The sequence below is a fragment of the Triticum dicoccoides genome, chromosome 7B, assembly GCF_002162155.2.
Source record: "Triticum dicoccoides isolate Atlit2015 ecotype Zavitan chromosome 7B, WEW_v2.0, whole genome shotgun sequence".
Taxonomy (NCBI): Eukaryota; Viridiplantae; Streptophyta; class Magnoliopsida; order Poales; family Poaceae; genus Triticum; species Triticum dicoccoides.
Genome location: NC_041393.1, coordinates 176,624,786 through 176,636,626, shown reverse-complemented (window position 1 = coordinate 176,636,626; position 11,841 = coordinate 176,624,786). Strand labels below are relative to the sequence as shown.

The 11,841-nt window shown below is 50.3% G+C and overlaps 1 protein-coding gene across 1 annotated transcript; it reads left to right on the top strand.

The window, feature by feature from the left end:
• Positions 1–3,278: 3,278 nt before the first annotated feature.
• LOC119335709 lies at positions 3,279–9,764 on the top strand. The gene is made up of 4 exons (XM_037607805.1): positions 3,279–5,333; positions 5,546–5,666; positions 8,559–8,618; positions 8,716–9,764. The coding sequence occupies exons 1-4, from the start codon at positions 3,316–3,318 to the stop codon at positions 9,502–9,504; spliced, it is 2,988 nt and encodes a 995-aa protein (XP_037463702.1). The 5' UTR covers positions 3,279–3,315; the 3' UTR covers positions 9,505–9,764.
• The last annotated feature ends 2,077 nt before the right edge of the window (positions 9,765–11,841 follow it).

Genomic DNA, 11,841 nt, shown 5'->3' with positions numbered 1-11,841 from the left:
GTTTTAGTTTTTTTTTTGGTGAAAAAACTTTCAAGCTATTCATCTTCAATCATGACAGTATGATGAACACTAAAAATAATAAAATTTACATCCAAATCCGTATACCACCTAGCGGTGACTATAAGAACTGAAACGAGCCAAAGATGCGCCCGCTGTCATCGCCCTCCCTCACGGGAGCCGGGCAAAACTTGTTTTAGTTTTTTTTGGCGAAAAAACTTTCGAGCTATTCATCTTCAATCATGGCAGTATGATGAACATTAGAAATAATAAAAATTACATCCAAATCCATATACCACCTAGCGACGACTACAAGCCGAAGGCGCGTCGTCATCGTCCCTCCTTCGCCGGAGCCGGGCAAAACTTGTTGTAGTAGACAGTCGGGAAGTTGTCGTGCTAATGCCCCATAGGACCAGCGCAGCAGAACAGCAACCGCCGTCATTGAAGAGTAGTGTAGATCAAAATGATCCAACCTGAAGTCACACGAACGTAGACAAACTACGACAAGATCCGAGCAAACTATCCGCCGGAGGCACACCTTCACATGCCACCGATGATGCTAGACACACCACCATGACGACGAAGGAGGGGGGGGGGGAGGGGAGAACTTTATTCCATCTTCAGGGAGCCACTACCATCTCACCTTCCCGAGCAGGACAGGAAGCCTAACGAAACTGAAAAACACATATAAAGACATAGCTCTTCCACCGACAAGGGCTGAGATCCATCGCGCCCATGACCCTAAGGCCACCGAAGACAAGGTGGACCGGTGATGGCGATGACGGGAGGTAGAGGAACTCTAATTTTTTAGGGGAGGAGGCTGCTGTGTCTTTTGATAGGAAGCTAGCGGTTTGGCGGCATGTTACCAAGCTTGACTTCTGATCAAGGAGAGAATGTTACATTGCCCTTACTTGTGGGGTCATCACGTATGAACCACTTCAAGTGCTAACACGTGGTTGAAAGGGTAAAGTAGGTGCTTTTCAAAATCTTGTTCAATGCCCGTGCAGAAAATAATTCACGTTTCAGCATGTACTGCATCACAGGTGTCGAGCATACCTGGTTCAAATCGATTTTTGTAAAAAGGAGATCGAAATTTATACTCTAATCTGTGCTTACATGGAGCCTTAGCTTCTAGCCATGCAGGTGTTACGTTAGACGCCGAGAGAAGCTTCACAGCAGAAGCACCCGAGCGAGCACGCCCCGATTGACCCCATGCAACGCAATGCATGCATGCGTGGACCGCGGTGGCGCCTCCGGAGTCGGTCACCTCACCCGCGACTAGTAGCAGCACCCAAATCTGCCGACGGATTATTCGGCTGATGGACTGGAGACGGAGCGTCGTTCATCCACGTACAGTACGAAGCAGCGCGGATCCCGGCGGCACATACGTCTCTCCTTCGAGGGTGGCCCGTGGACATCACGCAGCTGCATTCCAGCTGACCCCGGAGACCGGGCTACAGCGACTCGATCGGGCCAAGTGGGAGACAGGCACGGCCACCAACCAACCAACCAACCTCCCCAACTAGATTCATCGGCCGTGCCGCGCGTGGCGGCAGCAACGACGGCCCGCCCCGCCCGCCCGCATTGAGGGCTGGTTGGAGCGTCGTTGGTCTGCACGCTGTAGCTAACCTGATCGACGTACGTCAGCGACGACGCGCGGTTAATCTAATCGACGGCACCGCGAGATGGTGACGGCGACGGCCGCCGGCCGCGGCGAGACGGGCGGGCGGGTTGACCGTCGGGGGCGGGGGGTGATGCGTGGTTAAAAATACTCCCATATAGCACGCGCGATGTGTGGGGACGCAGGGTAGCGATTTGATCTGAATTCTGAAGTCAATGGGAAGGAGTCATCTGCTAAACTGCTAATATCTGTTTTTTTTACATGGTTGTTGGTTGTTGCAAGTGCTTAGGTAAGATCGTTTCGTTCGTACGTATGTGGCGTGACTACTTCATCATGTACTCGTCTCACGTAAAAAGGCAAAACGAGAAGCCACATTGCCCATTGCCTCCTGTTAGGGTATGTACAATAGGGGTAGCACCTTGGTGCTGCCCCAGCTACCAACGCTGCATCACTGGGCCATACTTAATTTTTCTTTCCTAGCTCTCTCTCTTACTTTACCAGTGGGCCTTCACACATGCAGCACATTGCCCCCTTTACTTTTGAGCGAGGCAGCGGACTCCTCTGCAAGAGACCGTTTTACTCTGACAACACTACTTTTTCTCTCTTTCTCTTCCACATCGGCTGTTTATCTGACGTGGATCGGTGGAGCAGCTGTCCACGCTGTAGCATAGTTCATGCCCTTAGGGCATGTACAATGGTGGCATATGGATACATATGCCCCATGACAAAAAGTAATTTGAGGCATCTACATTTATTTTTCTCTCCCTAGTGCAAGCTATCACTAGTGGACCTCATTAAAAAATAGAAAATAAAGATTCTAGTACACATGCATCTGTACTTTTCACTCCAATATTTTCAGCTTTTGTCACCGGATCACACTTTTTCTCTTCAAGCACCCGCCTCCTGGAGAGGATCCCGCTTCCCTATCCGAACCTACTTTACGTCATATTCGATCCTACATGGCATGCGAGGCATCATCTTGAGGCTATGCATTGTACATGCCCTTATAAGTCAGTTACTGCCAAAAAAAAGGGATTCTTATAAGTCAGTTCTAAAAAAAAAGGATTCTTATAAGTTTTTTTTTGAGGTGAGGGATTCTTATAAGTCAGACTGAGAGAGCCGAGCGACAGAGACAAGCGAAGGCGGATGAAGTTTTCTCAGGAAGCCCAACTCAATAATCACGTCTCCCGAAAAAAAAACTCAATAATCACGAGCATGCACGGTAAGCAGCACTTGCACATTCGTGGGCTCAAAAAACAAATCTTGCACATTCACGGGCTCAAAGCGATGGCCTCGAAGGCCCAGCAACCAGCATTTTGCCCACGCCGCAGCCCCGCGTGCCGGCGTGCTGCGGCGGCACCCTTCACCTTCACTGGCGTCTCCTTCGTCCCCACCGCGCCCAAAAGCGCAAAACCCCCAAATCCTCGAACCCTACCACCGACCCCACCACCTAGGCACTCTACCAAGCCCCCGCTACGCCACCGCCGCGGCCGCCGCCCTCCGGCCTCTGCACCCCCTCACTCCGACGGCACCGAGGTGAGCTCTCCGAGAAACCCGCGTTGCGCACCCACGCGCCGTTTCCCTCGCCGAGCAGTTCGGTCGCTTGGCGTGCTAGCACAACCCTAGCCAACTCCCATCCGCTATGGATTGGTCTCACCTTTTGCCGCGTGCGTGTGTCTGGAGTGTGCAGCAGAGCGATGGAGCTCACGAAACAGGGGCGGGCGCCACAGCCACAATTGCCTTCGGCTGCGCACCGGTCCGCGCAGGTCCCGTACCCCGCGGCGTTCCACCCTGGCAACTGGGGCGCGCCCGCGCCGGCCAGCTCCTACTTGATCGTGCCTATGAGCCAGCACCCGGCGCAGGTTGGCGTGCCCAGGCCCAGCGCGGACCTCACCGGGTCGAGGCCTTTGAGCAGGGTGTCGTTGAGGCCGCCGCAGCAGGTCCTGCGTGTTCAAGCGGGTCATCCTGGGATTGTTGCCTCGCAGCCGCCGGCGCCGCCCTCGGTGGTCAAGAAGATGGCGATGTCGCCCAAGGTCCAGATGCTCAAGTCGCCACCATCGCAGTTTTCTGCTGGCAAGCGTTCTGTTCAGAAGGAACTGCCGCCGAAGGCTCATCCGCAGTTGTCTGAGTCTGTGAGATCGAAATTCAGGGAGGCTCTGTCTGCTGCCTTGAGTACAGATTCTGACCAGCAATCTTCTGGAAATGTGTCACTTGTGGGATCAGCTGGTGACAACAGGCAGGCAGACGGTGGTAGAATGCAAGGAATCACAGCCGTATTCCAGGATGCAGGTAAAGATGATGATGATGATGATAATGTCACAAAGGTTGCTGCTATCAGAAGCGAACACGGTGGCACGTTATGTAGCAATTTGGGATCAAACATGACAATGCAGCAACGAACAGAACATGTTCCATTGGGAAACAAAGTATTGGGCAATAGCACTGTTTCTTTAGATGATGTTTTGCAAGGTGATGGGCTTTGCTGGACTCCCCACATTGCTCTTGGAGCTTCTGAATCCATGTCACAACCAAATCCAAAAAGGGCCAGGATGTCTGATGTTCAAACTGGGGTTAATTTATCTCAAATTGTCCTGGAGTCTAAAAGAGGAACTACCATGGATGAGGTAATAGAAGAAAAGAAGGTCAGGATTCATAAGGCCCAAAGGTTAGCATTCATAATTGAAGAGGAGATGTTCAAATTATTTGAGGGAGTTAATAAGAAATACAAGGAGAAAGGTAGATCACTTCTGTTTAATCTGACAGATAAAAACAATCCTGGGCTGAGGGAAAGAGTCTTGTCTGGAGAAATAACACCTAAATGCCTATGTGCGATGACCATTGAAGAACTTGCTTCAAAGGAGCTTTCAGAGTGGCGGATGGCTAAAGCTGAAGAGCTTGCAAAAATGGTTGTTCTTCCTGATAGAGAAGTGGACGTTAGACGCTTGGTGAGGAAAACACACAAGGGAGAATTTCAAGTTGAGGTGGAAGAAACTGATGTTTTTCCGGTAGAAGTTGGGCTTGGTGGTGATTCACTTTCTTATGTTCCATCAGAACCTGTTGCAGTTCAGACCAAATCTGACGATAAAGCAAGTGTACCCTGGGTGACCAAGGAATCGGACAACAGTGTGCAAGATGTAGTTGGGACATGGAACAGCAACACATCAAGCAATTTAGAATATCCAGCAAATGAGAAAAATGATCTCATGCTAGAACCAATGGTTGATGACTTGAAGGTTATGGAGAATCTCCCACTGATCATTTCACTGGATGAATTCATGCAGGTCCTTGATTCAGAACCACATTCTAAAGATCAGTCCATTGGAGTCCTGCAAGATGATCCTAATACTAACAAAGCCGACAAAGCTAAGTCAGCAAATTTTCCCATAACCATGGACAAGGCCGCCGTATCAGAATTCCAATTTCATTCTGATGTGCCGTCTCAAAGAGGTTATTGTGAATCCAAGTCAGAATCACCCATAAACAAACCAGTTCCAGTTTTGGATCCAGTTGAAGAACCAAAGGGAGATGTGTTAGTCAAATCCCCCCCTGAAGAGGTGGATGCTGAAAAATCAGATACTGTTAACGTCTCGATTCCTGAATCTACTATGCAGTGTAATATTACTCCTGATGCTGTGCTGACACATGACATTATATGGGAGGGAACAATTGAGCTTAGTTTGTCTTCACTCACAAATATTGTTGCTATCTTCAAAAGGTTTGTTTCATCTACCTTGCTTATGATACTCATGCATGATTAACCTTTTTTTGAGATGCCCAGTTAACTACAAGAAGTACTTTCATTTGTATTTTCAACAATTTTAACGAATAACTGACCATTTCATTTTGTAGAGCATCACATGTCCTAGCATGCATCTCAATGTCTTGGCGGCATCCTTATTTCATTGTCATGTTGCTTCTCTTTTGCAGTGGTAAAAAGCCATCTACAAATGAGTGGCGCCGCTTTCTTGAAATCAAGGGAAGGGTGAGACTCAGTGCTTTTGAAGAATTTCTCGAACAGCTTCCTAAATCCAGCAGCCGTACTATAACGGTAACTATTATTTCTTTGTGTGGTTTCATATATGCTATTGTTGGTTTGATGACTACGTTGTTAATTAAAATTGGCAATTGGATTATACCTTTTCTGTTACTGGCATATACACATTCTTGCACCTTTTGCCTTGCAAACAGTTGTGTTTGTCGCTTTGACAGGATAATAATTGATTGTAAGGACCCAGCGAAAACATGTTCTCTTGAGTGTGTTTCGTTGTGGTTACATAATAGCTACATAAACTGAATTTTCTGTATCATGTGAACTCACAGTGTACCCGTTCACAGTCTAGGCCCTGGGATGCCATAAAATGGAAGATTAAATGCCACCGTTAGTTAGTGCGTTTGAAGCCAACGTGGCAGATCTTGAAGGGATGGGCCTGTGGCCTAGTGGTGGGAGCGAGATTGTTCGTTCCAACCCACCTGGGTTCAGCCCTTAGGATTGACAGGGTGTGCCATATTTATTCAGGGTGCATCCTCATGTTATATGGGATAGCACATGCCAGCATGTGTGGGAGACCCACACTTGTGTGTAGGTGTGGTGGTGTGAATGGTTGTGTGTGTATATCTTGTACCCTCACAAAAATATATCATATACCACTAGGAAGCACTTTTCTGTCATGATCCATGTAGGGATTTTTTTTCTCAACATATGTTGCAGTTGTAGTATTGTCAGGTACTGCGAATTTCATAATCTTTTCATATGATAAGCCGTGGACTTCATAGTGTACACAACTGAGTTTCCTGCAACAGATCAATAGAAGCAAGCCATGGATAGACCTAGTCACCTAGTCATCGTATAGTTAGTTAATAGTTCGACACTTCTAGATTGTGACATTTGGTACATTTACTGTTACATCAGTGTTATATCAAACCATTTACTTTCTTGAAGGTCACCTGTGTACGGTTAACAAAGGTGCCGATAGACTTTTATATAGTAAAACAAATAGATTGCTTTGAGCTTTGACATACTGAACTTGAGCATCTTGGTACGATACTGTTAGGGTGCTCTTACCAACAGTATGATATTGCAAAGCGACCGGGAGAATAAACATTGGACAAGAAAAGAAAGGAAAGGGAAGGCCCTGATAAGAATATTTATGCATGTTTAGCATTACTCTTGAACTGTATCGTGGTGCGTGCAATGTGATCTTGCGCTCTTCCAGTATGGTAGTTTATCATGGCAACTGCAACTGTACGCAGGACCACGTATTTGAATTATAATTCTATTGTGTGAGGCAAACTCGGGCCTTCACAGGCTTTCTGTGATCGCTCCCAAATCCTGTCAGATTTGATATTTGTGTTAGTTTACACCACATGCAACATGATTATTCATCATAATATCATGATTTTCTCTTAGTGAACAACTGAACATACTTAAGCACTAAATTGAAAAAGAATAAAATCACACAGATTTCACACATGCTGTAAGCCTTGTGCTACTGTAAGTAACTGAATACCTGAAATGCCGCTGCAAAACAGACACTCCCTATTTTATCACCACTTCTTAAAATTGTACTACTGTTTTTGCTAGGGCCGTGGACAGCTGCAAATGCCCAACTTTAGTTATTATCATTTGTTATAGATAGACTACTCTTAGATATAGTTTACTAGTTTTATAGGTAGATAGACTATTTTTCTCTGAGATTGAGATCTAGGTAATCTATCTCTAAACAATAACAAACTCTATAGTGTAACTACTTACCGATATCCTAATGATAACCAAACTTGGGTATTTTCATGTTGTACTTATTCATAATACCCATCTCGTCCTCATCTTCTTTTTGACGAAAACGCTATTTGTTGGCCCCTCTTTTTGATGCCACATCAAACCAAATTTTTCTTTCTTCCTCAGTCGGCACCATACCGTGCCACAGGCTCTGTCAGTGTTTGGCTATCCGCTCTCCTGGGCCCGATCTAGCCATGCTAGCGGGTACATGGCAGGCCTCGCATCTCAATTAACCTTGTTGAAGCTGTTACCACCCTCCTACATGTTGTTCCTCAATTGTTCACCCCCTTGCTGCAATACCATTGCCGATAGCATCACCGAGACCTTCCCTACCCTTATTGACCCAAATAAACATTCCTTGCTGCTTGCCCTTTCTCGCAATTCTGCCAAGCCTTGCCATTGATATGCTTCAGCCTCGTGTCATCTCTTCTCTCTCCTTATGAGGTCCTGCCTCTTGGCATTCAAGCAGCCAAGAGACCTTCCTCATGCTCCCACCTGCTGGAGTTTGCCGCTCCATCGCCAGACTATGGTCCTAGTCTGCCATGCCATGCAGAAGACAACATGAGCTTGGGCTGCTATAGCTAGTTGGTTGGGTGGAGGCAGTCTGATCAGAGCCGCAGCCCGGGCATCAATGCTGCTTTGGCGGAGATTTGATGAGTAGGCATGGATCAGCGAAAGAGAAGGGGAGATAAGATTGGGATAGTTAGGAAGAGGTTAGCTGACTGGTGGCCCACGGCTGACAGAACAGGCTGATATGTGGGCCATATTAGACCAGTTCTTTTGTGACGAAGGGCAAATGATCTTTGCTTACCTGTCACAGCTAGCTCATGAAGTTTGGTCAACAGTGGCAATAGGGTAAGCTTATTAAAATAGTGGCATATGAATTTTACGACCCTAAACTGGAATCTTTTTTTTTTTTTGAACAAAGGAACTGGAATCTGTATGCTCATATTATCAACCATATTTTGTGTGAATTTGAATAACAAATAAACTACTAGTACTATTTAGACTTTTGGTAGACTGCCCTGTTCACATTGTACTGAATTCAAATATCGAATATTTCGGGTAATCTGTACCTATTTCAGACCTTTCTGGCTACTCTTGAGTTTTGCTCCTGAAAATATTGTTTTTTCTTACATTGAGTATCTGTCACTTGTTTTACAGGTAACTGAGTTACGCTGGAAGGAGGTCTCTCTTGAGAGTGGTCGACATCATCTCTTAAAGGTCCCTTCCTACTATCTCTCAAGTATTTGCTCTTGAGTCAAAGCTTATCATTGTCACACAGCTCCTGATTTGCTAACAATCTACCGTTCTTCTGCAGACTATTGACTCATATATAGCAGATGAGAGAGTAGGGCTAGTGAAGCCTTCTGAAGGGGTGGAGTTGTACCTCTGTCCTTCTCAAGGGAAGGCAGCTCAGATACTTGCTGACCACCTGCCAAAGGAGCACTCGGGTAGTTTTACTGTGCCTGGAACATCTATCATCGGAGTCGTCGTGTGGCGAAGACCCCATGCCTCATCTAGGGTGCCCAATAGGCAAGATGACTCCAAGAGGCAGGCTGCCACTTCTGGTTCAGCTATGCCCATGATCTCCCAGCCATCATCCCGCTCTTCCACTGCTTCTCATCAGGAAGTTGTAACCGCTGATGTTCCTCCTGGCTTTGGTTCTGGTGTTGTTAGGGATGATGATGACCTACCTGAATACAATTTCGTTAGCGTCTCAAACTCGGCTGCCAATGTGACAGTGCCACAGACTTACAGGAGCCATCAGCATCTAGCACACACTTCTTCCCCGACAGACCGAGTGAGAGAATTGATTCGCAAGTATGGTAACAGATCTGCTGCAGCCCAACCCTGGAACAGCGATGGCGACGACGATGACTTACCAGAATGGGATCCGTGTTCTCAAGGTAACCTCCAGCAGGCGCGGATTCCACAGCCACATTACCCTTATCAACGTCATGAGCAGCTGCAGTACCATTCCTTGCTTCAGCAATCGCAAAGCTCATTGTCCCAGGCATACCCCAGCAGGGGGAAATATCCAGTGCTCCAAAGGATTCGGTGCTCCAGCTACTCCCTGTACAGCTCAAACGTTGGATACAAAATGTAGGTACGGGATGAACCTGAACGCCGCACACTTCGAATTTTGCAGAAATCACCTCATGTAAGTACAGAAATAGCCATAAGGTAATCTGTAACATGTGCTGCCCCAAAGCTTCAACGGACACGAACAGATAAGAGCAAAGCTAATAGAGTAGCCTGTTGCCGGCTTTATACTAGTACCACGCCAGCTATATAGCCAAGGCGTATAATAAACTGGCTGTAGGTTAGCTGTAGTCTTTAATGTTTGTATGGAGAGAAATGCAAAGAAAGGAACAGTGATTGGCTGCATGCATGCTTTGCCCTGCTCGCCAGCTGCATGCGCGGTTAATTTCATCGGAGCTTGTGTTATCGCCCGGCGATGGGCGAAGCGCCAGCTCTCTTCTCTCTCCAGTGTTCTCTCTCCTCCACATAAGATTTTGCTGATGTGGAACATCTTATAGCCAGCTGATTAGGACCTATTATACTTGCTCTAAGGGCATCTCCAGCCGTTGGCCCCCAGGGGGGCGTCAAAAAGCGCCGCCTAGGGATGAGCCGGCGCAAAAAATGGCCCTGGGGGCGAGTCGGCCCCCAGGGCCGCCCCTAGGCGCGTATTAAAAAAAAAGAAGGGACGTTTGGCGAAGTTATGATAAAAACTAGTTAAATTTCGGCTAAACATGGCAAATTTCGTCTAAACATGGCAAATTTCGGTGAAATTCGCGCATTTTCATTACATTAACCTAATCTAAAAAAGAAAGGGGCTGAAGTCGTCGCCGTCATCGTCGTCGTCGGCGGCCTTCTCCTCCTTGACGCGGGCGCCCCTGCTGGACCCGGCGTCGCCATGGCGGACTGGCGGCGGGGCGTCGTCGTCGTTGTCGCTGTCGCGTAGGACGACGACCCCATCTTCATCGCGGCCGCGTCGGCGCTCTTCGAAGCGGCGCAGGGCGCCGCGCTGGCGCTCCTTCACCTTCTCCCGGCGCGCCTTCTCCATCGCAATGGAGTCCTGGCGCGCCCATTCTAGGGCCGCGTCGTCGTCGTCGAACTCCGCCTTCACCGGCGCAAGCCCCGGCTCCGTCTTTGGCTTGATGAAGCGCGGAGGAGCCGACGAGGACGAGGCGCGCCGGCCGCCCTCGTTGATGACGATGCCAGCGCTGCAAGTGCGCCGGCCGAGCGGCGACTCCGCCGCGGGCTCGGCCTTAACGCCGAGCAGGGCCGGAGTGCCGGAGGAGTGCGACGAGGATCGGGAGGAAGAAGAGGAGGAGGAGGACCCGAACCTCCTTGGCGCCCATGGCCCGACGCGTCGGTGCTGCGCCGGGGGGTACGCCAACGGCGGGTCGTTGCCGCCCTCGAGGTACGTGAGCACGCCCTCGAGTGTGCGGCCGGGGACGCCCCACCAGAGGTGGCGCCCCTTGCTGTTCTGCCGGCCGCCGACCACCGGCGCGTCGTTGGTGGACGCCAATCGCTGCTGCTGGCGGCGCTCGAAATACGCCGCCCAGGCCGCGTGGTTGTCGGCGGCGTACTGGGGGAGGGAGAGTTGGGCGTCGGTGAGGGACGCGCGCACGATCTCGACCTCCTCGGCGAAGTACTTTGGCTTCGCCACGGCGTCGGGCAACGGGGGAATGGGTACTCCCCCGGCGCTGAGCCTCCACCCCATGGCCTGGCGCGCATGTCCGGCGGCGCCGAGATGTTCGCCTGGAACAGGAGCCAGGACTCCTGTTCGCAGAGCGAACGGCGGCCGAAGCCGTTGGCCGCCGCCTCGTCTCCGGGGAAGCGTTCTGCCATGGCGACGGCGGGGCTGGGTGGGCTCGGGAGAGGTAGAGGGAGGGGCCGGAGGGCGGCGCTCGGGAGAGGCAGGGAGAGGGAGGGGCTGGACGGCGGCGAGGGGCGGGACTGGTCTGGGCACAGGTGAGTGGAGGCCGCTGGCTTTTATAGCCGGGCCGCGCCCGTGTGTACGCGTGCGAGGGAAGGGAGGCGTTGGCGCGCCGCCCCGTGAAGCGCCGCCCGTGAGGAATCAATGGCAAGGCTGACCGGCGGCAGCCTTGTCATTGATTCCCCGCGGGAACCGAGGTCGTTGAGGAAAGACGAGGCGCCGAGTCGCTGACGCGGCTGGCCCGCGTCTTTTTCGCGCCAAAACAGCTCGTCCCGGCGCCCCCGGACGCCCCCCAGCGCGCCGGGTTCGGGCTGGGTCCGCCGGCGCTGTTTTCGGCCCAAGCCGGCGAAAATCGGGCTCCTGGGGGCGCGACTGGGCCGTTTTTTTGGCGCCGGCGCGAAAAAATCGCCTAGAAAGGCCTTCCTGGGAGCGCGGCTGGAGATGCCCTAAGGCTATGGGGCTCCGGCGGCGGACGTCGCCGTGTTACGACGTACAGCG

Excerpts from the sequence above, each read along its gene's own strand:
- LOC119335709 (XM_037607805.1), top strand. The coding sequence starts at position 3,316 with ATGGAGCTCACGAAACAGGGGCGGGCGCCACAGCCACAATTGCCTTCG. Across the intron at positions 5,667-8,558 it reads CCAGCAGCCGTACTATAACG|GTAACTGAGTTACGCTGGAA; the intron begins GTAACTATTATT and ends CTTGTTTTACAG. Across the intron at positions 8,619-8,715 it reads GTCGACATCATCTCTTAAAG|ACTATTGACTCATATATAGC; the intron begins GTCCCTTCCTAC and ends GTTCTTCTGCAG.